At 50.5% G+C, this 23,590-nt stretch overlaps 1 protein-coding gene across 2 annotated transcripts in view; it reads left to right on the forward strand.

The window, feature by feature from the left end:
- Positions 1-23,590, forward strand: part of LOC142295562 (beta-galactoside alpha-2,6-sialyltransferase 1-like) — a 161,632-nt gene that overhangs the window by 133,363 nt on the left and 4,679 nt on the right. For both annotated transcript variants that reach the window (XM_075338666.1, XM_075338664.1), the window contains exon 5: positions 22,306-22,480. In XM_075338666.1, the coding sequence (XP_075194781.1) occupies positions 22,306-22,480 (175 nt within the window). The remainder of the gene's footprint in view (positions 1-22,305; positions 22,481-23,590) is intronic.

Here is a 23,590-nt window from a genome sequence, read left to right on the forward strand (position 1 = left end):
CACCTCTCTTCCAGCCTATGGACCAGAGTGTCATTTCAAATTTCAAGAAACTGTACATAAAACCAATGTTTCAAATGTGCTTTGAGGTGACATCAGGTACAGAATTGTCCATAACAGAGTTCTGGAAAAATCATTTCAACATTCTCAACTGCATTAGCCTCATAGATAAGGCTTGGCAAGGAGTGACATCCAGGACGTTGACATCTGCCTGGAAGAAATTATGGCCAGGATGTATCCTTCAGAGAGATTTTGAAGGGTTTGAGCCTTCCTCTGAAGACCCTACACATGTGGTGCAGTCAGTTGTTGATTTGGGGACACCCATAGGTTTGGAGGTGAATGCTGAGATTATGGAAGAGTTAGTGGATGACCACAGTGAAGAACTCACCACTGAAGAGCTGCAAGACCTTCAACTAGAAGTGCAACAGACAGCAAAAGGAAGCAGTTGCTTCAATTAAAGAAGGAGAGACGGGGGAGAATGTGCCTTCTTCAGAGAATAAGGTTCAGGGGTTCGTGGAGAAAAATCACCCAGACAAAGCTGTTGCAGGCCGTGTCTGCCACTTGTTTAATGATAATGTCTTGTCCCATTTTAGGCAATCTTAAAGAGGCGGCAGATTTCTTTGGACAGCTTTCTTGTGTTTCATGGGTCCACTGACTCTGAACCTGGCCCTAGTGCCAAAAGACCATGAAGAGAAGTGACCACAGATAGTGTCTTGCCTATGGTCCCTTTGGAGGGGGATTCCCTTTCCAAACAATAATACAGTATCTGTAAATGCCATGCTAAATGTTAGCATTTAAAGATTAGGATTAGTCTATTATATTCAGGCTATTCCATTTGTTATTGTTTTTACTATTAAACATCTTTATTCTCTATAAAATGTGTTTTTGGTCTGTATTTTGGAGTGTCTAAAACAAATTATTTGGATTTACATTGATTTCTATGGAAATAATTGCTTCATTTTTTATCGGTTTCGGATTTCATCAATTCGTTTAAGACAGATTATAGAAGAAAACCGAGGCATCACTGTTCTCAGGTGCTCAAGCATCGAACTGTGGTGCCCTGGACAAGCCAGGGGCCACAGAGAACAACACCAACACACCCCACACTCCCGGTCAGGCACACCGAAGTCAGACAAAAAACCTTGTTGCCTTCCTCCAGGGGCTGATGTCCACACCAGGGAGTGGAGCCAGGCGGTTGGTCTCCGCCCACCGAGGAGTTCACAGTCCTGGAGGCGGGAAAACAGTCAGGTAGAGTTTGGAAGTGGAAGTGGAAGGAGGGAAGTAGCAGTCGAGCTGTCTGAAGTTGGTCCGGGTGTGTGGCCCGGACGGAGCAGCAAGGTTGGCAGACGGTGCTGACCGTCTGCAAGAGTGGCCGATTGGAGCAGACTGTAAGGACCGTGGATGGGCGGTGGCCCGGCGGTACCGGACCGGTACGCAGAGAGGAGCCAGCATCAACCGGCAGGGGCTTACGGACCCCGGCAAGGCTAGGAGTCGCCGTGAGTTTGCCAAATCCGTTAGCGAAGGGAACCTCCTGGCTTTCCCAGCAGCCAGGTCCCGACAGAGGGCAGCCGTCCAGCCGAGAGAGGGAAACACAGCCACCGCCAAGGCTACCGTTCCCAGGGCCAGAGCCTGCGGGCAAAAGGGGCTCCTCCGGCCCATATCCAGGCCGGGGAGCGGGTTACCGGTGGGAACCCATCGGAACTAAACACTACACAGGTGCAGGGAAAGGCAGTCACCATCAACCTGCCGGGAGCAGAAACACTGCAGCCGTCTGTGGGACCCGTCCATCCAGCCGCGTGTTTTACCGAGAACTGTGTCTTCATCATTGGCTGAGTGAGTACCACCGTGCCGTGCAGCACAGCGCTGCCCCTGCAACCCTGCACCTCACCAGGCCCCGCAACCCGCCTGCTATCCATCCCTACCTACCCCATCACCGGGCCCCGGGACAGCCAACCCCCTACCCACGGAGGGGAGAGCTGGCATCCGGGCTGCTCCCTGTCTTCGCTCCCGGGGTCCCCGTCCAGAGCAGCGGTGGTGTCGCTGGTCTCACCACAACCGTGGGTGGCGTCACGAACGGTCTCAAATCCCCCACAATCAATCCCCCCCCCTTTTCACTCACGGGCAAGGAATGCCGCTCGAGTCCCCGGGATCCGGCCCACTGCTCGATCCACCACCGAGCAGCAGCGGCAGCAGCCGGACCCGAGCAGTGGGAGAGCGCAGCGTCACCTCCTCTGCCCACAACAACTTGGCATCACGAACAGGATCTTACCGCTCTGCCGTCTGGTAGAGGTGCGCCTTGTGACCGCCGGAGGTGTCCGGCCGAAAATTTTGAGAAGCCGCCATCGTGGGCGCGAAAAAATCCCGCTCGAGCGTCTCCTCGAGCAGTGGAGGCACGAAGGCCAAAACCCCGCCCCTGTAGAGGAGGAGCTGGAAAGAAACTAAGGGAGACGAGATGGCGGCTGGTCGCATGTGAGTGTGGCTATAAAAGCAGGGACGCCAGGACCCTGCGGCCATCTTGTTGTTCCTGGAAGAGGCCTCCAGAACCATGTTCATGCCGTCCCGTAGCACCGTAGCCCCCGCGCCTGGAACCGCGGCGTGGGCGGAGATCCGGACCGCGCAGCTCCAACAGCGGCTGCAGGTCAAGATGCAGCTCCTCCTGGAGGAGTGGGAGGCCGACATGGCGGAGGTCATAGCGACCGTGCGGAGACGCGAGGAGGAAGTTGCGGAAGGGAGGGTGAGTGACCCACGCCCCGGTGCCCCTAGTGGGTCGGTCATCGCGGCCGCGGGACCCGGTCTAAACCCGCTCGCCCTGCAACCTCCCTCGCTACCCGTCTTGGCTGCCGTGACCCCGCCACTAGGCCCGCTACCCCCGCAACCGGTAGCGATACCCCGCATGTCCGCCCAGGCGGATCGACCTGTAACCGGAGCCCGTGACCGACCGGAAGTGCTACCCTGGAAGGTGCAGAAGCCCGAGCTGGAGGCATCCCCCGAAAAACTTCCTGAGCCGGAGCCAACAGGCCGCTCCGTGCAGGAGGCCCGGTGGAAGAGGACCCCTGTGCCCATCCCCCACACCTCGACTGAGGTTGCGCCAGGTTGCCGCTGCAAGGCAGCACCCCAGGCAAAGTCACCGCAGGACCTTCCACCCAGATCGCCAGTGGTGGGCAGTGTCCAGGAGGTCTCGCGGGGCCCGACCCGTGCGCCGGAGCTCGCAGCAGCTCCGTATTGGGACAGGGAACCGACACCGCTGGGCCCAGAGATTGCCGAGAGAGAGAGGAAGAAGGCGGAGATGGTGGCCCGTACGATCCGTGAAAAGGAGAGCCTGAGGCAAGCGACTTTCCGTGTCCGGGGCCCCCTGTATTAAGGGCAGGTGAGGCGGTTTGATGTCCGCCGGGGCTATGGTTTCATTTACGAACCGGGCCTGGAGGCCGAAGTCTTTATAGCCCGGCGGGACGTTAACGTCCACCTGCCAGAAGAGCACCCAGGCCGCAACCTGATGCCAGGGGACCTGGTACAGTACACCCGGCACTGCGGGGAGCGGGGGTGGTTTGCGCTGGATGCAAAGTTGAGGGGCAGCCAAGAGGCCCGTGTGTGCACCGTGCCCCCTCCCCCGACCGATGCCGAGGACTCAGAATGATGGCAGCGGAGCCCCGTTGCAGTTGTTCCCGTTGGGACCACCTGTGTGTTGAAAGTACCGTTTTGAAAGTTTTGAAAATGATAAGTGAATGATACCGTGAAAGTTACCTGATTGACAACTTGATTGAACCGGTCGTTGCCGGCAGCTGTTGTCCCCGTGGGGACCATTTGAAACCAATGCGTAGAAACTGCTACGGACAAGCCCGAGAACTAGCAGGGCAACCACGAACTTGTGGTATGTAAATAAAAATGTTGGCTTGAAACAGTGACCGCCTCCGGAGAGGCTGATTTGGAGGAAGGGCCCGCAGTAGAGTAGGCTGGGGCCCAGCCACCACCGGAACCGGTGGCAATCCTCCGGGGGGGTTTCAGGGGTTCCCCATGGACGTGGGTCCCCTGAAAAGGACAGAACCCGCTCGGGTAACTTGTGCTGGACTGGGGTCAAGGGGTGCTGCCCATTTGCTTAGGGGCAGCATCAGGGCCAGGTTGCTTGGGTGGGAGAGAGCGGACACCGTTACCGTTAGCAACGTTTAAGTAAGAGTACCTCCCGATGTGGGAAGATGTTATTATAATTGTAACCTGTTTTACCATTTATCTTTATCAGTTTGTGAAAATAAAACCGGTGATGGACGGGCAGCCCGCGGACGATCTGCATTTTACTAAGGGGGAATGTGGCGCCCTGGACAAGCCAGGGACCACAGAGAACAACACCAACACACCCCATACTCCCGGTCAGGCACACCGAAGTCAGACAAAAAACCTTGTTGCCTTCCTCCAGGGGCTGATGTCCACACCAGGGGGTGGAGCCAGGTGTTTGGTCTCCGCCCACCGAGGAGTTCACAGTCCTAGAGGCGGGAAAACAGTCAGATAGAGTTTGGAAGTGGAAGGAGGGAAGTAGCAGTCGAGCTGTCTGAAGTTGGTCCGGGTGTGTGGCCCGGACGGAGCAGCAAGGTTGGCAGACGGTAGTGACTGTCTGCAGGAGTGGCCGATTGGAGCAGACCATAAGGACCGTGGACGGGCGGTGGCCTGGCGGTACCGGACTGGTACGCAGAGAGGAGCCAGCACCAACCGGCAGGGGCTTACGGACCCCGGCAAGGCTAGGAGTCGCCGTGAGTTTGCCAAATCCGTTAGCGAAGGGAACCTCCTGGCTTTCCCAGCAGCCAGGTCCCGACAGAGGGCAGCCGTCCAGCCGAGAGAGGGAAACACAGCCACCGCCAAGGCTACCGTTCCCAGGGCCAGAGCCTGCGGGCAAAAGGGGCTCCTCCGGCCCATATCCAAGCCGGGGAGCGGGTTACCGGTGGGAACCCATCGGAACTAAACACTACACAGGTGCAGGGAAAGGCAGTCACCATCAACCTGCCGGGAGCAGAAACACCGCAGCCGTATGTGGGACCCGTCCATCCAGCCGCGTGTTTTACCGAGAACTGTGTCTTCATCATTGGCTGAGTGAGTACCACCGTGCCGTGCGGCACAGCGCTGCACCTGCGACCCTGCACCTCACCAGGCCCCGCAACCCGCCTGCTATCCATCCCTACCTACCCCATCACCGGGCCCCGGGACGGCCAACCCCCTACCCACGGAGGGGAGAGCTGGCATCCGGGCTGCTTCCTGTCATCGCTCCCGGGGTCCCCGTCCAGAGCAGCGGTGGTGTCGCCGGTCTCACCACAACCATGGGTGGCGTCACGAACGGTCTCAAATCCCCCACAATCAATCCCCCCCCTTTTCACTCACGGGCGAGGAACGCCGATCAAGTCCCCGGGATCTGGCCCACTGCTCGAGCCACCACTGAGCAGCAGCGGCAGCGGCCGGACCCGAGCAGTGGGAGAGCGCAGCGTCACCTCCTCCGCCCGCGACACAACCTCTTGTTATGAGCACCGAGCACCCAAACATAGTAATGCTCACTCATCCCTAGTTAGATCCCCTTGAAAGGGTTTTTTCCAGTTTGGAAAACCCCTGTTCCCTAACTGCATTTTTTTTTTTTTTTTAGAAGACAAACTATGCTTTACTCACCCTCTTTGGTTTTAGCGCTGAGTGTTTGCCATTACTTCTAGTGTCTGTTAATGTTTCAATGCCGATGTGCTGCAGCCAGTCAACATAATGTAAGAAAATAGCAAACATGAGGAACAGCAGAGGAGACTCTATGTGGGAGGATGAGTAAAGTACAGATCGTCTTTTTTTTACAAAGAAAACCCTGCAGATACCGGAAAGGATTTTACTTAAACTGGGAATCCCCTTTAAATGTTTGTGCTCAGTGAACATTGATATCTCTGATACTCTGCTGCAATGTACCATCTGCACTCTGCACTGTACACTGGTGAACATTATGATATCCAAGCTCATCATGCAAAGTTTTCCTTCAGCAGCATGTAAAAGTTTGGGCACCCCTCGTCAAAATTACTGTTATTGTGAGCAGTTAAGCAAGTTGAAGATGAAATGATCTCTAAAAGCCATGCAGTTAAAGATGACACATTTCCTTTGTATTTTAGGCAACAAATATATATATATATATATATATATATATATATATATATATATATATGTTCATCTTTTACATTTTTATATATAAAAAAGGAAACTGAGCCGGTGCAAAGGTTTGGGCACCCTGCATGGTTAGTACCTATTAGTTCCCCCTTTGGCAAGTAACACAGCTTGTACATGCTTTTTGTAGCAGCTGAGAGTCTTTTAATTCTTGTTTTGAGAGATTTTCATCCATTCTTCTTGGGAAAAGTCTTCCAGTTCTGTGAGATCCCTGAGTCATCTTGCATACACTGCTCTTTTGAGGTCTAGCCACAGATTTGCAATGATGTTCAGATCAGGGGACTGTGAGGGCCATTGTAAAACCTTCAGCTGTGTCATTTGAGGTCGTCTATGGTGGATTTTGTTGTGTGTTTAGGATCATTATCCATTTGTAGAAGCCTTGAAAGGCTTTTCAACTTCAGCCTTTTTTATAGATGGTCTTATGTTTGCATTAAGAATTTTTGACATTTTATTGAATCCATTTTTCCCCTCTACCCATGAAATGTTCCCTGTGCTATTGGCTGCAACATAACATAACCCCCAAAGCATGATTGATCCACCACCAATGGTTGGTGATATGTTCCTTTAATGAAATTCTGTGCCCTTTTTTCCCTACACATGCTTTTGATTATTGAAGCCAAACAGTTCAATTTTAACCTCATCAGTCCACAGTACTTTCCAAAATGCATCACCCTTGTTTAGATGAATTGTCTCTCCAGTAAAGGAGACAAACTCTAGCACAGCGCCACCTATTGGAAGTAGCGATCCTAAAAGTCACAAGTGGATTTTTGACAATCCTTTGCAATATGACTCAGGATATATAAGCCAGATCAGAATCCCAATTTGCAGACACGGTGTTTCGGGGTGCTTGCCCCTCGTCAGTGCAAAGTATGGGGGTGTCTGATCTGGCTCATGAGAAAGCTATGTGGGGACCACGGGGGAACACTATTCTCCTTAAGGAGACTTTGCAAGCCAGTCTGGCTGCCAGGTAAGGGGACTTATAGCTGCAATGCCCCTAAAATTCCACGGGGGAACACTATTCTCCTTAAGGAGACTTTGCAAGCCAGTCTGGCTGCCAGGTAAGGGGACTTATAGCTGCAATGCCCCTCTGGGAAATATTCAAATTGTCTCTCCAGTAAAGGAGACAAACTCTAGCACAGCGCCACCTATTGGAAGTAGCGATCCTAAAAGTCACAAGTGGATTTTTGACAATCCTTTGCAATATGACTCAGGATATATAAGCCGAACAGCCGGGGAAGTCCCTCAGAAATCCGCAGCTGTTCACTGATTCGTTACACACGACTACTCTCTAGCGCCCCCCTTGTCTGCAGGCCACTTTTGGTACTGCAGGACAATGCATAAGATGAGGCTGCTGAGCTGATAATGCCAAATATTGGAGGTCTCACAGCAAGGGTAAATGTATATCTCTGATTCCTCCTTGTTTAGATGTTCTTTTGCATACTTCTGATGCTGAATTTTATGGTGAGGATGCAGGAGACGTTTTCTTCTGATGATTATTACGTGAAGGCCACAACTCCAGAGTCTGTTAAATCTTCCTGAAGGTCTTTTACAGTCAAGCTGGGGCTCTGATTTGCCTCTCTAGCAATCCTAACAGCAGCTCTCATAGAATTTTTTGCTTGGTCTTCTAGACCAGGGTTTCCCAACTCCAGTCCTCAAGGCACACCAACAGTGCATGTTTTGAGGATTTCCTTAGCATTGCACTGCTGTTGGAACCAGCACCTGGGCATGTAATTACATTAACACCTGTGCAATACTAAGGAAATCCCAAAAACCTGCACTGTTGGTGTGCCTTGAGGACTGGAGTTGGGAAACACTGTTCTAGACCTTATCTTCACTGTTCCTATTAACTGCCATTTCATAATTAAATTTTGAACTGAGGAAGGAGCAACTTGAAAACACTTTTCTATCTTCTTATAACCTTCTCCTGCTTTGTGGGCCTCCACCTTTTCATTTTCAGACTGCTAGGCAGCTGCTTAGAAGAACCCATGGCTGTTGTTTTTTGGCACAAGGATAGAGGAGGCTGGGTTTTTATAAAGCTGTGAAATTTACATCACCTGGCCTTTACTATTGATGATAGTGAACAAGCCATAACCCTAATAAGGCTAATTAAGGTCTCAGATATTGGTCAAAGTTGAGTACGCAAATCTCCAAGGATGTCCAAACTTTTGCATCTGCCTAGTTTATTTTTTGTAATTTTTAAAATGTAAAAGATGAAAATAGATTTTGTTTTTGCTGAAAATGCAAAGGAAATGTGTCATCTTTAACTTTATGCCTTTTAGAGATAATATCAACTTCAACTTGCTTAACTGCTGAGGATAACAGTGATTTTGATTAGGTGTACGTAAACTTTTGCATGCCACCGTATTTGGTCTATTTATTGCTAATGTGTCGCCCCACCTGCAGAGGTCGCCCCAGGGACTTCCTTCCACCTTCAGGGACACTGCAGGGTCTCCACTTTGGTAATTCTGTAACTCAGTCTCAGTCCAAGATGTCTTTCAACTGTTCTTTACTCACTTTCAGATGTTCTGTGAGGAACCCGGGTGATGCTGAGATTAAACCAGCTGGAACCAGGTATCCTTCAGGCTGGTCTAAGGGTAACCGTTAACTCGCCTTCCTAGCACTTCTTGTTTCGGATAACCCCTGACTTGAAGTACCATGGGATTAATCCAGGGAAGTCGCTACTGCCTTGTCTCCCCTTTCTGGACCGTTTGCCGGCAGCTTGGACCAAAGTAGATGGCTCCAGGCTCGATCCCCCTTATGGGCCCCCTCGTCGCTGCTGAGGCTTGAACTCTAGTTGGTTGGTGAAGGACTTGTGGTTCCCCTCACCGGCAGGTTTAGCAAATCAATAAATGGACTTCTACTCTAGGGACCTGTTCCCCGTGCGTGCCTTGTCACCAGGAGTCCCCGTAATCGACCAGCTGGCTTCCTCAGCGTCTTTCTGACTGACTTGCTGGTAACCGTTCTCCCCCACTAACGGCTATTACATGTGCAGGGTCTGACTAGCGTGTCTGCGCACCTGCTAGCCACTTCTCTCTTCGCGCTCTCTGCTACCAGACAGGCTAGCTCCTCCTACTTTCCTGACAGCCGCTGCCACCTTAGCTTCCAGCCCCTCCCCTACACCCCTAGATGAGATGTGGAGGAACACCCCCTCTTGGGTCTACCCAGGGGTGCCCTCTAAGGTGTGGGAAACCTGGTTACTATGTGTTTGTGCGTACACACCCTATTTCAGCCTTTGGGATTACCTGGAAGTACTGTCCCAGCATGGGTGCAGTACTCAGTGGTGCCTGACCAGGTCAGGGGCGCCACATTCCCCTTTGTTATCAACAGCACGTCCTCGGGCTGAAAAAACAAGAACATTTTTAAATACAAGTTTTCCCACACAGGGGATATATTTACATTTAAAACATACCAGGTACCATACCACCACCACCCACCATCCACAAGTCCTTGTCCCACCCAGAAACTTCCAGGAGGCAGGTCACCGGTCCCTCTGGTGACCAGGTATGGGGCATCTGTATCCCAGACCTTTCCTCAAATCTTCCTCTCCTGAGGAGGGTGGTGTAGGGTAGGCCCCATAAACAGGCGTACCAGCTTCCGTGTGTTGGAGAGCAGGCCCCATAAACAGGTGTGCTCCCTTGGGTTGGAGAGCAGGCCCCATAAACAGGCGTGCTCCCTTGGTGTTTGGAGAGGAGGCCCCATAAACAGGCGTGCTCTCTGGTGGTGCAGAGCCATGCCCCATAAACAGGCACACTCTGGTGTTGGTACCATTGAGGTAACCCTTTACAATGCGAGAGTTTGTGGCTATAGCTAGTTCATAGCCTGTGGTCTATTTTTAAAGTGCGCGTAACCAGGTGCCAAACATATTTTTAAAAGGTTCTCGCAACAGTCTTTGCGGACACAATCTCTTGAATGTTACTTAACTTTAAACAGGTTAAACAGTCTTAAACTAAACAGGTTCTCTATAAAAACATTTTAGCCTACACAGATTTTCTCCTCTCAAGACCAGGGCTCTTATTTTCAGTGCTCTGATTCTGGGAGATTGCAGCATGAGTGTCCCCAGGTGGTGATGACTCTGGGGACCTGGTAGAAGCAGTGGAGGTGGAGTCTGAGCTCACTAAGGTTTCCTTCGGACACTGAACCACGACCAAGACAAACCAACCTCTCTCTCCCATATGCCTCATGTACTCTACCACATCCCCCACATAGAGATCACGACCAGGGTGACCCCGCTGTAGGCATGTCCTGTCTGGAGACAAAGATCCCCTCCTTCACTCCGACCTCCACTATAAAGCCCCACCCTGTGCAGCAGTTGAATTCCTCCACTACCCTACGGTGGAGGGGATCTCTGGCCTGGAGTCTGGCCCGCCGCAGGGACTGCTTCTCCTGCAGGTCCCTGGCCTCCACTTGCTCTCTCTCTGGGGTGGGCTTCTCAAGGGGGTGTCTGGCTCTCACATGCCGCTGACCTCTGCGGGCTGGTCTCCGCATTACCATCACCTGGTCATCAGCAGGTAACCAGGTCACATACATGCTGGGGCTATATGCAACCAGGTCTTCCTCCCTGGCAAGGGGTGCTGCGACCTCCTCCGAGCGTTGGGGGAACAGCAGTGCGACCTCATGGCCTCCCTCTCTCTCAGAGGGTGCTGCGACCTCCTCCGGTCGGCTGGGGATCAGAAATGATGGCTGTAAGGCCTATTCTCCCTCCCTGGTGGAGGGTGCTGCGATCTCTTCCGGTCATTGGGGGCCAGCAGCGTGACCTCAGGGCCTCCCTCTCTCTCAGAGGGTGCTGCGACCTCCTCCGGTCGGGCAAATAGCAGCTCTGGGGATGAGCCTTCATTAGCCAGGTAGGATGAGGAATCCCTCTCAAGCGGAGAGGGTGCTGTGACCGCTTCTGGTCGGGATGGCAGCTTGGTGATCAGATACTTCACCAGGTGTGCTGGGAACCGAGCATTCAGTTCTCTCTTTAGCCGAGCCAGTTCCTTGCCCGCTTCAGGTCGGAGCGCAGGTGCTGGTTCCCCAGTCATCGACTGGGGCGCTGTGACCACCTCTGGTCGGGCAACTGGGACAGAAGTAGTTGCGGCATGGTCTGGTCTGGCAGTGGGCGTCGCATCTGGTGTTGCACCGGACATCGCACCGGACATCGCATCAGGCATCGCACCAGGCATCGCATCAGGCATCGCATCAGGCATCGCACCGGCTTCTGGTGACAATGCCGGTGGGGTCGGCATACCAGATGGAACAGGGGCAGGTTTGCACTCACTCAGATCCGTGCTGGAGACATCCTGCAATCTGGTCGCCACTGCCGACGACGGCTCCAGTTGAGCTTGGGCTGTGCCTCCAGGCGAGCTTCACTGCACCGACAACAGCAGGTTTCTAATTGCCATTATCATCTTCTTCCAAGTGGCTATCTCTCGCCTGCTCTGCTCTTCCATACCGTTGGCAATTCTTCCCACTTCTGCCTCCAGCTCCTCCGCAGTCATGGGCCTGGTCCAACCCTGCTCTTCCTGGTTACTCTATGCAGACGCCATCTTCTCTCTGTCATTGCTCATCAGGTTCTGGTCAAACTTCGGTGTTAATTTCGTTTTTGGCTGTTCTCCTCCCACTGGACTGGGACGTACCCGCAGTCCGGGGACAGATCTGCCCCCATCTTCTCTGTTCACTCTGCCAGAGCGCTCCCTCAAAGCTGGGGCAGCCACACCTCTTCGTGGGCGGTTACTTTTCTTCTGCGCGGGCTGCAGCTTCTAAATTCATGCCCTTTTAACAGCAACAAAATGGCGGCGGTTCAAATTTTTCGATCGGGCCACTGAGACGCACTGTCACCTGTCTAAACAGGTCTAGTCCTTGATCCTGTTCGTGACGCCAGAAATTTGTCGCACCACCTGCAGTGGTCGCCCCAGGGACTTCCCTCCACCTTCAGGGACGCCGCAGGGTCTCCACTTTGGTAATTCTGACGACAGGTATGTCAGTTTTGTGTATGTAGGAGTCGTGACGCCACTCACGGTTTGCGGTCAGGGGTATGGGTGACCGCTACTGCAGGTTTAACAAGCGTCTGGGGCTGATGGGGTCTGCAGTTGGGTGGTATGGCCTCCCGTGAGTGAGGCTGGCCCCAGGGGCTCAGGTGAGTGCAACAACAGGTCCCAGAATAACTCAGTCTCAGTCCAAGATGTCTTTCAACTGTTCTTTACTCACTTTCAGATGTTCTGTGAGGAACCCGGGCGATGCTGAGATTAAACCAGCTAGAACCAGGTATCCTTCAGGCTGGTCTAAGGGTAACCTTTAACTCGCCTTCCTAATACTTCTCGTTTCGGATAACCCATGACTTGAAGTACCGTGGGTTTCATCCAGTGAAGTCGCTACTGCCTTTTTTCCCCTTTTTTGGACCGTTTGCCGGCAGCGTGGACGAAGGCAGATGGTTCCAGGCTCGATCCCCCTTATGGGCCCCCTTGTTGCTGCTGAGGCTTGGACTCTAATTGGTTGGTGAGGGACTTGTGGTTCCCCTCACCGGCAGGTTTAGCAGATCAATAAATGGACGTCTACTCCCCGTGCGTGCCTAGTCACCAGGAGTCCCCGTACTTGACCAGCTGACTTCCTCAGCGTCTTTCTGACTGACTTGCTGGTAACCGTTCTCCCCCGCTAATGTCTACTACACGTGCAGGGTCTGACTAGCGTGTATGCGCGCCTGCTAGCCACTTCTCTCTTCACGCTCTCCGCTACCAGACAGGCTAACTCCTTCTACTTTCCTGACAGCTGCTGCCATCTTAGCTTCCAGACCCTCCCCTACACCCCTAGATGAGATGCGGAGGCACACCCCCTCTTGGGTCTGCCCAAGGGTCCCCTCTAAGGTGTGGGAAACCTGGTTGCTATGTGTTTGTGCGTACACACCCTATTTCAGCCTTTGGGATTGCCTGGAAGTACTGTCCCAGCATGAGTGCAGTACTCAGTGGTGCCTGACCAGGTCAGGACGCCACATTCCCCCTTGGTTATCAACAGCACGTCCTCGGTCTGCAAAGACAAGAAATTTTTTAAATACAAGTTTTCTCACACAGGGGATATATTTACATTTAAAACATACCAGGTACCATACCACCACCACCCACCACCCACAAGTCCTGGTCTCACCCAGAAACTTCCAGGAGGCAGGTCACCGGTCCCTCTGGTGACCAGTTATGGGCAATCTGTATCCCAGACCTTTCCTCCAATCTTCCTCTCCTGAAGAGGGTGGTGTAGGGTAGGCCCCATAAACAGGCGTACCAGCTTCCATGTGTTGGAGAGCAGGAACCCATAAACAGGCGTGCTCCCTTGGGTTGGAGAGAAAGCCCCATAAACATGCATTCTCCCTTGGTGTTTGGGTCCCCTCTAAGGTGTGGGAGACCTGGTCGCTATTTATTTGTACGTACACACCCTATTTCAGCCTTTGGGATTACCTGGAAGTACTGTCCCAGCATGGGTGCAGTACTCAGTGGTGCCTGACCATGTTAGGGGCGTCACGCTAACAAAGAGCCATATATTGTCATCTCATGGCAGATGCCACATATGTATCTTGACCCAGGGTTTCGCCCTACAAATGACATTTGCTTCCTGGGCATCGGCAGATACAGAGTGTGCATCGTTGGGGTACACAATCATCATCTGCCACAAGGGGATTTGTTCTAAGCATTTGTTTTTATGACATAAAACACTGTTTTTAACTACTTTTGAGAGTATAATAAATACAAGTTGTACTGTTCATTCAGTCTAATGGATCTGTACTGTATTCTGTTTTTATCAGCATAGGTACCTATCACTCTTAGTTATCCACTTTATTTAATCTGAACTATGATGTTTATGAGGATACAGTTGATGATAAAGATTTTCTACTCTACTAATTATTTAGATGAAAAGGACCCTGTCTATCTCTTATTTGTCTTAGGCTTGAAACACACATCCGTGAAACACGTGCGTGTTTGGTCCGTTTCCGTGTATACTGGAGACACGGCCAAACGTGCACCAATGTTACTATATCTCTGCGGTTACAATTGCGTTTTTGGTTTTGTCCGTGAGTCCGTCTCCGTGATGCGTTTTTTGGTCCGTGTCTCACGCCAGCATGTCCGTTTTATTCACGCAACACGCAGCACGGACCCAATGAAAGTCAATGGGTCTGTGCGCACGTCCGAGTGACACGGACGCATCTCTGTTTGTTCCCTGTATGTTTTGTGCTTTTTTCATGTGATGTCAGTCTTTTTTCTTTTTATGTTTCGTTCTCTCCCTCAGTCCGTCGGTCGGTCTCTATGTCTGTCTGTCCCTCTAGCTGTCTGTCGGTCAGTTCCCCCCCTCTCTCATACTTACCATTCCCCGATCTCCGGCGCGGCGCTGCACGGCTGTTATAAAAACTCCAGCGGCTTTTCCTCTTTTGAAAAAGCCGGCCACCCATTAAAGGGAACCTGTCAGCAGAAATTTCGACTAAAACCTAACAGATTCCCCCTCTGCAGCTCCTGGGCTGCATTCTAGAAAGGTCCCTGTTATTATAGTGCCCCCTTTCTGACCCAAAAAAAGAGTTTATATCGAGGTACCTTTTTGGCTTCTGATTCTCTAAATGTGTCACGGGGGCGGGCTGCCTTATGGCCGTTATTCTGCCCCCTGTTCCTGTATGCCGCCCCCATCGCCGATTTCTATACTACTGGACGCCGCCCACTGCTCCAGCCATCCCCGCGCATGCCCAGTGCTCATCTCTCCTGGATGAGCACTGTGCCCAGTGTCACCGGTGGTGACGTGCGCGCAGGGTTTAGATTATGGGCGGTGCTGTGATGTTAATTACCAAGCAACCGCCCATAATCGCGGGACCGCGCATTCCCCCTCGGCCTGCTTCTTTCTGCGCAAGCGCGCTGCAGCTGAACTCACGTCACCTCCTTCCCATCTTGCCCTGAGGCAGGAAATAGATGGGAGGAGCGCGGAGCAGTGACTACACCGATCAGGAGGAGTTCAGCTGCAGCGCGCTTGCGCAGAAAGAAGCAGGCCAAGGGGGAATGTGCGGTCCCGCGATTATGGGCGGTTGCTTGGTAATTAACATCACAGCACCGCCCATAATCTAAACCCTGCGCGCACGTCACCACCGGTGACACTGGGCACAGTGCTCATCCACGAGAGATGAGCACTGGGCATGCGCGGGGATGGCTGGAGCAGTGGGCGGCGTCCAGAAGTATAGAAATCGGCGATGGGGGCGGCATACAGGAACAGGGGGCAGAATAACGGCCATCAGGCAGCCCGCCCCCGTGACACATTTAGAGAATCAGAAGCCAAAAAGGTACCTCGATATAAACTCTTTTTTTGGGTCAGAAAGGGGGCACTATAATAACAGGGACCTTTCTAGAATGCAGCCCAGGAGCTGCAGAGGGGGAATCTGTTAGGTTTTAGTCGACATTTCTGCTGACAGGTTCCCTTTAATCAATCTCGTATTCCCTGCTTTACCCGCCCACCGGCGGCTGTGATTGGTTGCAGTGAGACACGCCCACCACGCTGAGTGACAGGTGTCACACTGCACCCAATCACAGCAGCCGGTGGGCGTGTCTATACTGTGCAGTAAAATAAATAAATAATTTAAAAAAACGGCGTGCGGTCCCCCCCCATTTTAATACCAGCCAGATAAAGCCATACGGCTGAAGGCTGGTATTCTCAGGATGGGGAGCTCCACGTTATGGGGGGCCCCCCACCCTAACAATATCAGTCAGCAGCCGCCCAGAATTGCCGCATACATTATATGCGACAGTTCTGGGGTTGTACCCGGCTCTTCCCGATTTACCCTGGTGCGTTGGCAAATCGGGGTAATAAGGAGTTATTGGCAGCCCATAGCTGCCAATAAGTCCTAGATTAATCATGTCAGGCGTCTAGGAGACACCTTCCATGATTAATCTGTAAGTTGCAGTAAAAAACACACACACACACGCCCGAAAAATCCTTTATTAGAAATAAAAAACACAAATTCCCTCATTACCAATTTATTAACCCCGACAAACCCTCCATGTCCGGCGTACTCCACGGACCTCCAGCGTCGCGTCCAGCTCTGCTGCATGCAGGTGACAGGAGCAGCAGAAGACACCACCGCTCCGGTCACCTCCACGCAGCTAATGAGATGAGTAGCGCGATCAGCTGAGCTGTCACTGAGGTTACCCGCGGCCACCGCTGGATCCAGCGGTGGCCGCGAGTTACCTGACTGACAGCAGCTATGTATATGTGTCACAGTATAGACACGCCCACCGGCTGCTGTGATTGGGTGCAGTGTGACACCTGTCACTCAGCGTGGTGGGCGTGTCTCACTGCAACCAATCATAGGCGCCGGTGGGCGGGTAAAGCAGGGAATACGAGATTGATTAATGGGCGGCCGGCTTTTTCAAATTAGAAAAAGCCGCCGGAACAGTGTGAATGCCGTGCAGCGCCGGTGATCGGGGATCGGTAAGTATGAGAGAGGGGGGGACACTTCAGTCACTCGGGGGATTAGTGGTCACCGGTGAATCCTTCACAGGTGACCGCTAATCAGTACACGGCACAAAGACAGAGCCGCGGCATGACAATGAAGTCGGGTGAAGTTCACCCGAGTTCATTCTCATCCCGCTACTCTGTCTTCCGACATGTAGTAACGACATTTTGCATCACACACGTACATTTCACTCGGACAACACATACACATGTCAGTTATTTCACTCACGCACACACGGACATTCCACACGCACATACGGCTAGCATACGGGATACACACGCAGGCCACACATACCATAAAAACGGACGAAAAAAACGGAAAACGGACCCGAAAAACGGCCCGTTTTACACGGACGTGGTTTTCACGGATGTGTGGCGGAGCCCTTAGGTGGTGAGCTTTCATTTAAAGGGGTGGTTCACCCATATTTTTTATTGTCTAGATCGATATTATATTGAGAAACAATGTTTCTCTCAAATACCTTATGTTGGCAATAGTGCCTATGAGAGGCACTATTGCAGACCGCTGTTCCCCGCTCCGTGACCCCCGGGCTCCGTAACCTCGGGGATCCGGTGACGTCACGTCAAGTTCCTGACACCGCGGCTGGCCGCAGTGTCCGTGAGTGATGGTCTGTGGGCGGTGTTACACTGCTTGTCACAGCCCATCAGCTCCCTCCTCCCTCCTCCGTCACAGCAAAGAGCTGCAAGCAGGAGAAACACTGGGCTGTGACAAGCGGTGAAACACCACCCACAGCCCAGTGACTCAGGCAGACTGAGGCCAGTCGCAGGGATGTGACGTGTCCGGAACTTGACGTGACGTCACCGGTCGGGGGTCACGGAGCAGGGAACAGCGATCCGCAATAGCACCTCTCACAGGCACTGTTGCCAACATAAGGTATTTGAGAGAAACATTGTTGCTCAATATAATATCAATCTAGAAAATAAAAAATATGGGTGAACCACCCTTTTAATCTTTATCCTATGTTTTAGCTCAGTCATTATTTACTGTTTCACTATATTACAACTATCCCTTAAAATTGGCCAGTTTTTGCTTTACTATATGTGCTGGGGTGTCCCTCAGCCTGCATTTGATGCCAACTAGTGCATAAATGTCTCTTTGTACATATTGTGATTGGCTTGGACCTCTGGACCAATGGGAATTAATAGTCAAGAACTTCTATTGCTGCAACAGAGATCCTTCACATAGGGACATTGGGCAGGCAACCTAGTCTAGTAGGAGAGCATATTAAATGTGTGGGTGGATCACTAATTCACAGAGAGGTGGGAGATATGTTGGTGTAAAGGTGTGGAGAAGATATTGAACATCCTCTCTGAAGACTTTAGTTTATAAAATTTAATGTACCTGCTTTCTTGCCCGTGTTTAACCCCTTAAAGGCGATATTCCGTTTTTGGTTATAGTTTGTTTGCTCCCTTTCTTCCGAAAGCTGTAACTTTTTTATTTTTTCGGGAATCTTGCCATATGAGGCCTTGTGTTTTTGTGGGACGAGTTAAGCTTTTGAATTAGTTTTACCAAATAATGTACTGAAAAACAGGAAAACAATTCTAAGTGCAGTGAATTTGCAAAAAATAGTGCAATTACACTATTGTTTTTGGGATATTTTATTCACCGTGTTGACTATACGGTAAATCTGATGTGTCCGTGTGATTCCTCACTTCAGTACAAGTTCGTAGACACAAAACATGTATACTTTTACTTTTATCTAAGGGGTTAAAAAAACCCTCTCTCATTTTTTGGGATCTGGGGCTGAGTGATGGCTTATTTTTTGCATCTTGAGCTGACGTTTTTAATTATACTATTTTTGTGTAATAGCTACATTTTGATCGCCTGTTATTGCATTTTAAATAGTTTTTGAGGCGACCAAAAAAATGTAATTTTGGCATTTAGGATTTTTTCTTGCCACGCTGTGTACCGGTCAGATTAATTGATTTTCAATGGGGAGATTATTTTCAATGGAACGAATGGGCGTTGATTTGAAGTTTTATTTTTTTTTATTTTTTTCATATTTTTTTAAAAGTTTGTTTTTTTAAATTTTTTATTTTACTAGTCCTCCTAGGGGACTTTATAGATCAGCAGTCTGATCGCCTGTGCATTTCTGTTGCTCAGAGCTGCACAGCTCTGATCAGCAGAAATTCAGCGTTCCTGTTAGAGCCGGTGCTCTTTCAGCTCTAACTGGAAATATGACATGGTAGCGACAGGAGTTATCACACGACCCATCGCTACCATGGCAACCATTGGCTCCTCGTGATTGCATAATGGGGCCTCCAATGGTGGCGGGGAAAGGCGCAATCCCCGCCTCGACTATTTAAATCGCACTGTCACATTTTGACGGCGCGATTCATGGGGTTAACAGGCGAGGGTCGATCGCAGATTAACCCGCACCTGTTAGCTGCACATGTCTGCTGTTCAAATCATTAGAAATATGAAGGAATCACCACTGGTTCACCACAGCAGCCGGCGGTGATTACCCCAACATGACCAAGGACGTATCGTTACATCCTTGGTCAATAATGGGTTAATATGCTGAGATTCCCCTGAGGGCTGCAGTATCCTCTGTTCAGAGGTGACAGGGTTAATATCTGGCGAGCCGGAGAGATGGAATTATTGGGCATGTTCAGGAAACTCGTTCCTGTTAGAAATTACTCTCAGCAGTGTAGCCATATTGGGTGTGTGCAGTAAAGTCAGACTTGCAGAAGGTAGTAAGCTTTACATTGTAACAGGAACTGTAGCGACTAAACTCTACAGAACAGACAAGTATTGGTACCAGCCAAGAAGAGACTTGGAAGTGTGAGTCCACTGTTGGTCAGCCTCGGGGGACCCTGTAGAGGAAAAGGATGAGCCCAGCTGAGGACACGTCATAAAGGGTAACAGCTCTATGAGCAGCCCTTAAAAGGATCACAGCAAATGGTTTGCGTACAGTGGTCATAGCATTACACAGTGACCTGTGTGGTTCGGTACCAGGAAGATGGAGGCTCACAGTGATACCTGTTCTACCAGCGTAAAGTTCTACCTAAGTAATCTGCCATTGCCTGCAACTATGATGCATCTGCCTCTGACATGTTTGCCGGAAGAAGACTGTAGGTGTTCAATCTGCTACCTATTGTGTATTGGTTGAAGGGTTGAACCAAGGGACTGTTTTAGTAACATCGTCTGTCTTAGAGCTCATGCGCACGTAACTGCTGAATATTCTGTAGCGATTTGACAGCACATGTGCGCTTCAAATCTCTGCAGAAACACTGCATAATGGATGCAGTTTTTCTGTACAAAAAAAGTCGATTTCATGCGCTCTGGCTGCTGCCCCTACCATAGACAGAGTGGGAGCTGCATCCAAAGCGCACGGAATTATTGACATGCTCATTTTATGAATGCACGGATTTGGGTCAAAATTTTAGCACCCAAATCGCTGCGTTCATAAAAGCATCGTGCGCACGTCTCATGCACAATCTTCATAGATTTGCTGGGGACGCAGGATGCATGCATTTACGCTGCAGTGCAATACGCAGCGTAAATGCAAGCTATTATGCAAAGTGCGTATGAGCCCTTATTCCACTGGAAAATTAAGGAGTCTAACTTGTCCCAAGATGCAGCTATAAGCAGAATGAGGATGACAGTAAGTCCAACCAGCACATGGGCACTCACCCAGAATCCCCATTTTTATGTAACATGCCGGGACATGAGAGATGACTAACTCGCCTACGGCTACTGCCCATGCCCTGTTATGGCTGTACAAGGGGAAACTTAGGCGGGCTTTGCACACTACGATATCGCAGGTGCGATGTCGGTGGGGTCAAATCGAAAGTGACGCACGTCCGGCGTTGCTGTTGACATCGTAGTGTGTAAAGCCTTTTACATACGATTAACGAGCGCAAAAGCGTCGTTATCATATGATCGGTGTAGGGTCCGACATTTCCATAATGCTGCTGATGCAACGGTACGATGTTGTTCCTCCTTCCTGCGGCAGCACACATCGCTGTGTGTGAAGCCGCTGGAGAGAGGAACATCTCCTACCTGTGTCCCGGCCGGCTATGCGGAAGGAAGGAGGTGGGCGGGATGCTTACGTCCCGCTCATCTCCGCCCCTTCACTTCTATTGGCTGCCTGCCGTGTGACGTCGCTATGATGCCGCACGACCCACCCCGATAGGAAGGAGGCGGTTTGCCGGCCAGAGCGACGTCGTAGGGAAGCTGAGTGCATGTGAAGCTGCCGTAGCAATAATGTTTGCTACGGCAGCAATCACAAGATATTGTACCTGCGACGGGGGCGGGGACTATCGCTGCAGCGTCGGTAACACATTGTTACCGATGTCGCAGCGTGCAAATCCCGCCTTACACCTTTCTTTGCCCTAGGTCTACAGAATGTAAGTAAAAACCAGAGGCCTTATTCATTATTACAGTATATCACAAAAGTGAGTACATCCATCACATTTCTGTATGTATTTTATTATATCTTTTCATGGGACAACACTGAGGATATGACAGTTTGATACAATGTAGAGTAGTCAGTGTACAGCTTGTATAACAGTGTAAGTTTGGTATGCCCTCTAAATAACTCAACACACAGCCATTAATGTCTAAAATGCTGGCAAAAAAAGTGAGTACACCCCTAAGTGAAAATAGCCAAATTGTGCCCAAGTAGCCATTTTCCCTCTCCGATGTCTTGTTACTCAATAATGTTACATGGTCTCAGGTGTGAATGGGGAGCAGGAGTGTTACATTTGGTGTTATTACTCACACACTCTCTCATAATCGTCACTGGAATTTTAACATGGCGCCTCATGGTAAAGAATTTTCTGAGAACCTGAAAAAAAGAATTGTTGCTCTACATAAAGATAGCCTTGGCTATAAGAAGATTGCCAACACCCTGAATCTGAGCTGCAGCACGGTGGCCAAGACCATACAGTGGTTTAACAAGACAGGTTCCACTCAGAACAGGCCTTGCCATGGTCGACTGAAGAAGTTAAGTGCATGTGCTTAGCATCATATCCAGAGGTTGTCTTCTCAAAATAGAAGCATGAGTGCTGCCAGCATTGCTACAGCAGTTAAAGGATGGAGGGGGGGTGTCAGCCTGTCAGTCCTTAGACCATAAACCACACACTGCATCAAATTGATCTGCATGGCTGTCATCCCAAAAGGAAGCCTTTTCTAAAGATGAAGCACAAGAAAGCCCACAAACAGTTTGCTGAAGACAAGCAGACTCAATAAAATGCAGTATTCATGAAGACTTCAAGAAAATGCAGTTAGTTATTTTCTTATATTTGATCTTCTTTTGAATAAAAGAGCTACACTGAATTTGTAAATGTACTTTAGATTTCATCTTGTCAATAAACGCAGTATGATATCACCAGTTACCTGATGGTGATCACGAGCAAAAATGGCATGTAACTGAAAAAGTAAGTGTTTGAGCAAAATAGTGAACCCATATATTATAAGTACTCTTGGTTACTTCTATCTAGCCTTATCATGTTGGATCTATTAAATAGTTATCAGTAGCAGTGGTTAATGATTGGCTTGAAAAGTTTCTTCCTCCATCTCTGAGGAATTCATATCTATGAACGTTGTAATGTGGAGAAACAGCTGTCAAACAAACATGATTCCACGTATCTAACTATAGTCAGTGAGCTTTGACCTGTGCAATCTTATATCCACATCATATCTTTATTGTCTCATTTTTTTCCCCTCAGTGGTATAAGAAGCCGGAATATAAATTCTTTAAACCATATAGAAAATATCGAATCGCGACTCCCGAGCAGCCGTTTTATATCCTGAAACCACAAATGCTTTGGCAGCTGTGGAACATAATTCAAGAGAACTCACCAGAATTTATCCATCCAAACCCTCCATCATCAGGGTCCATTGGTGAGCATACATAAATCATTGTGTGTACAATTGTAGTCTTCTTTTAAGGCGATTATCCAGGCATTTAATTCTAGAATAAGTCATCATCAATATCTGATCAGTGAGGATAGAACTCTAGGCACTCTCACTGATCAGCTGACTGAGGAGGCAACAGTACAACAAAACTGGCAAAACTGTACAATTTAGTGTCCATCCATAGAACTGCAACTCTATCCCATTCACATGACTAGGGCAAAGCTGCACTACACATGACACTATTTAATGAGATATTCCAGCTTCATGCACTTCTACATCGGTGTCATGCTAGGTGTGCCACCCCCACACCTGTAGCAGCCGGGCTGCTCGGGTCCGGACCCGCTGTGTGGCCCGAGGGATCCTCCGGACCCGGGGGTCACGCGGACATGCCAAATGAAAAGGGGGACGTAATTGTATGGGCTTGACCGTATTCAGTTCGTGACGCCAACCACGGTGTGTGGTGAAAGGTGGCACCACCGCTGCTGTTGTGGGACACCCCAGGGGAGATGTAATGGCAGCTGGATATTAACTCTTCTGTGAGTAGGGATGGTTGCCCCGGGGCCCAGTGGCTCTGTGCAGGGGATGGCGATGGCAGGGGCCTGCGCGCCCGGACATACCAGGGGATGTTTGATTACTCACAGTTGAATAAATCACACGAGTCTTTTGGTAAACCAAGGTGCTGGTGGCCAGCCGCCACGGCCGGTTGTACTCTGGTCCCCCACCCGGGCTGGTGGTCGCCGTCTTTTCCCTCTGCACTGTTTTAGCTTGTGTTCAACTTCCCGGTATGGAACACGGGAGTCCGCTCCCGGCTTGTTGTGTACCTGAGGAGCCGTGCCCGCTGACGCTGACCCGTGGGATCTACTGGGCCCTGGCGGTTGCCCTATCCCTCTCTGTGGGTGGTTGTCTGCTTTTGGGACTTTGGTTGGGACAGGACCTAAAATCCTGCCCTCAATTGGTTAATTAGCCCGGCCGTTGGACCCTGAAGTCAGGACCGGAACCAAGTACCCTCTCTGTGCACGGTTTCCGGGCCGGTTCTCTGGTGTCGGTACCGGCGGGCTAAAAGCCTGTCCCGGTCCACCTCGGATCTCCGGCTGC

The sequence above is a fragment of the Anomaloglossus baeobatrachus genome, chromosome 3 (assembly GCF_048569485.1).
Source record: "Anomaloglossus baeobatrachus isolate aAnoBae1 chromosome 3, aAnoBae1.hap1, whole genome shotgun sequence".
Lineage (NCBI taxonomy): Eukaryota > Metazoa > Chordata > Amphibia > Anura > Aromobatidae > Anomaloglossus > Anomaloglossus baeobatrachus.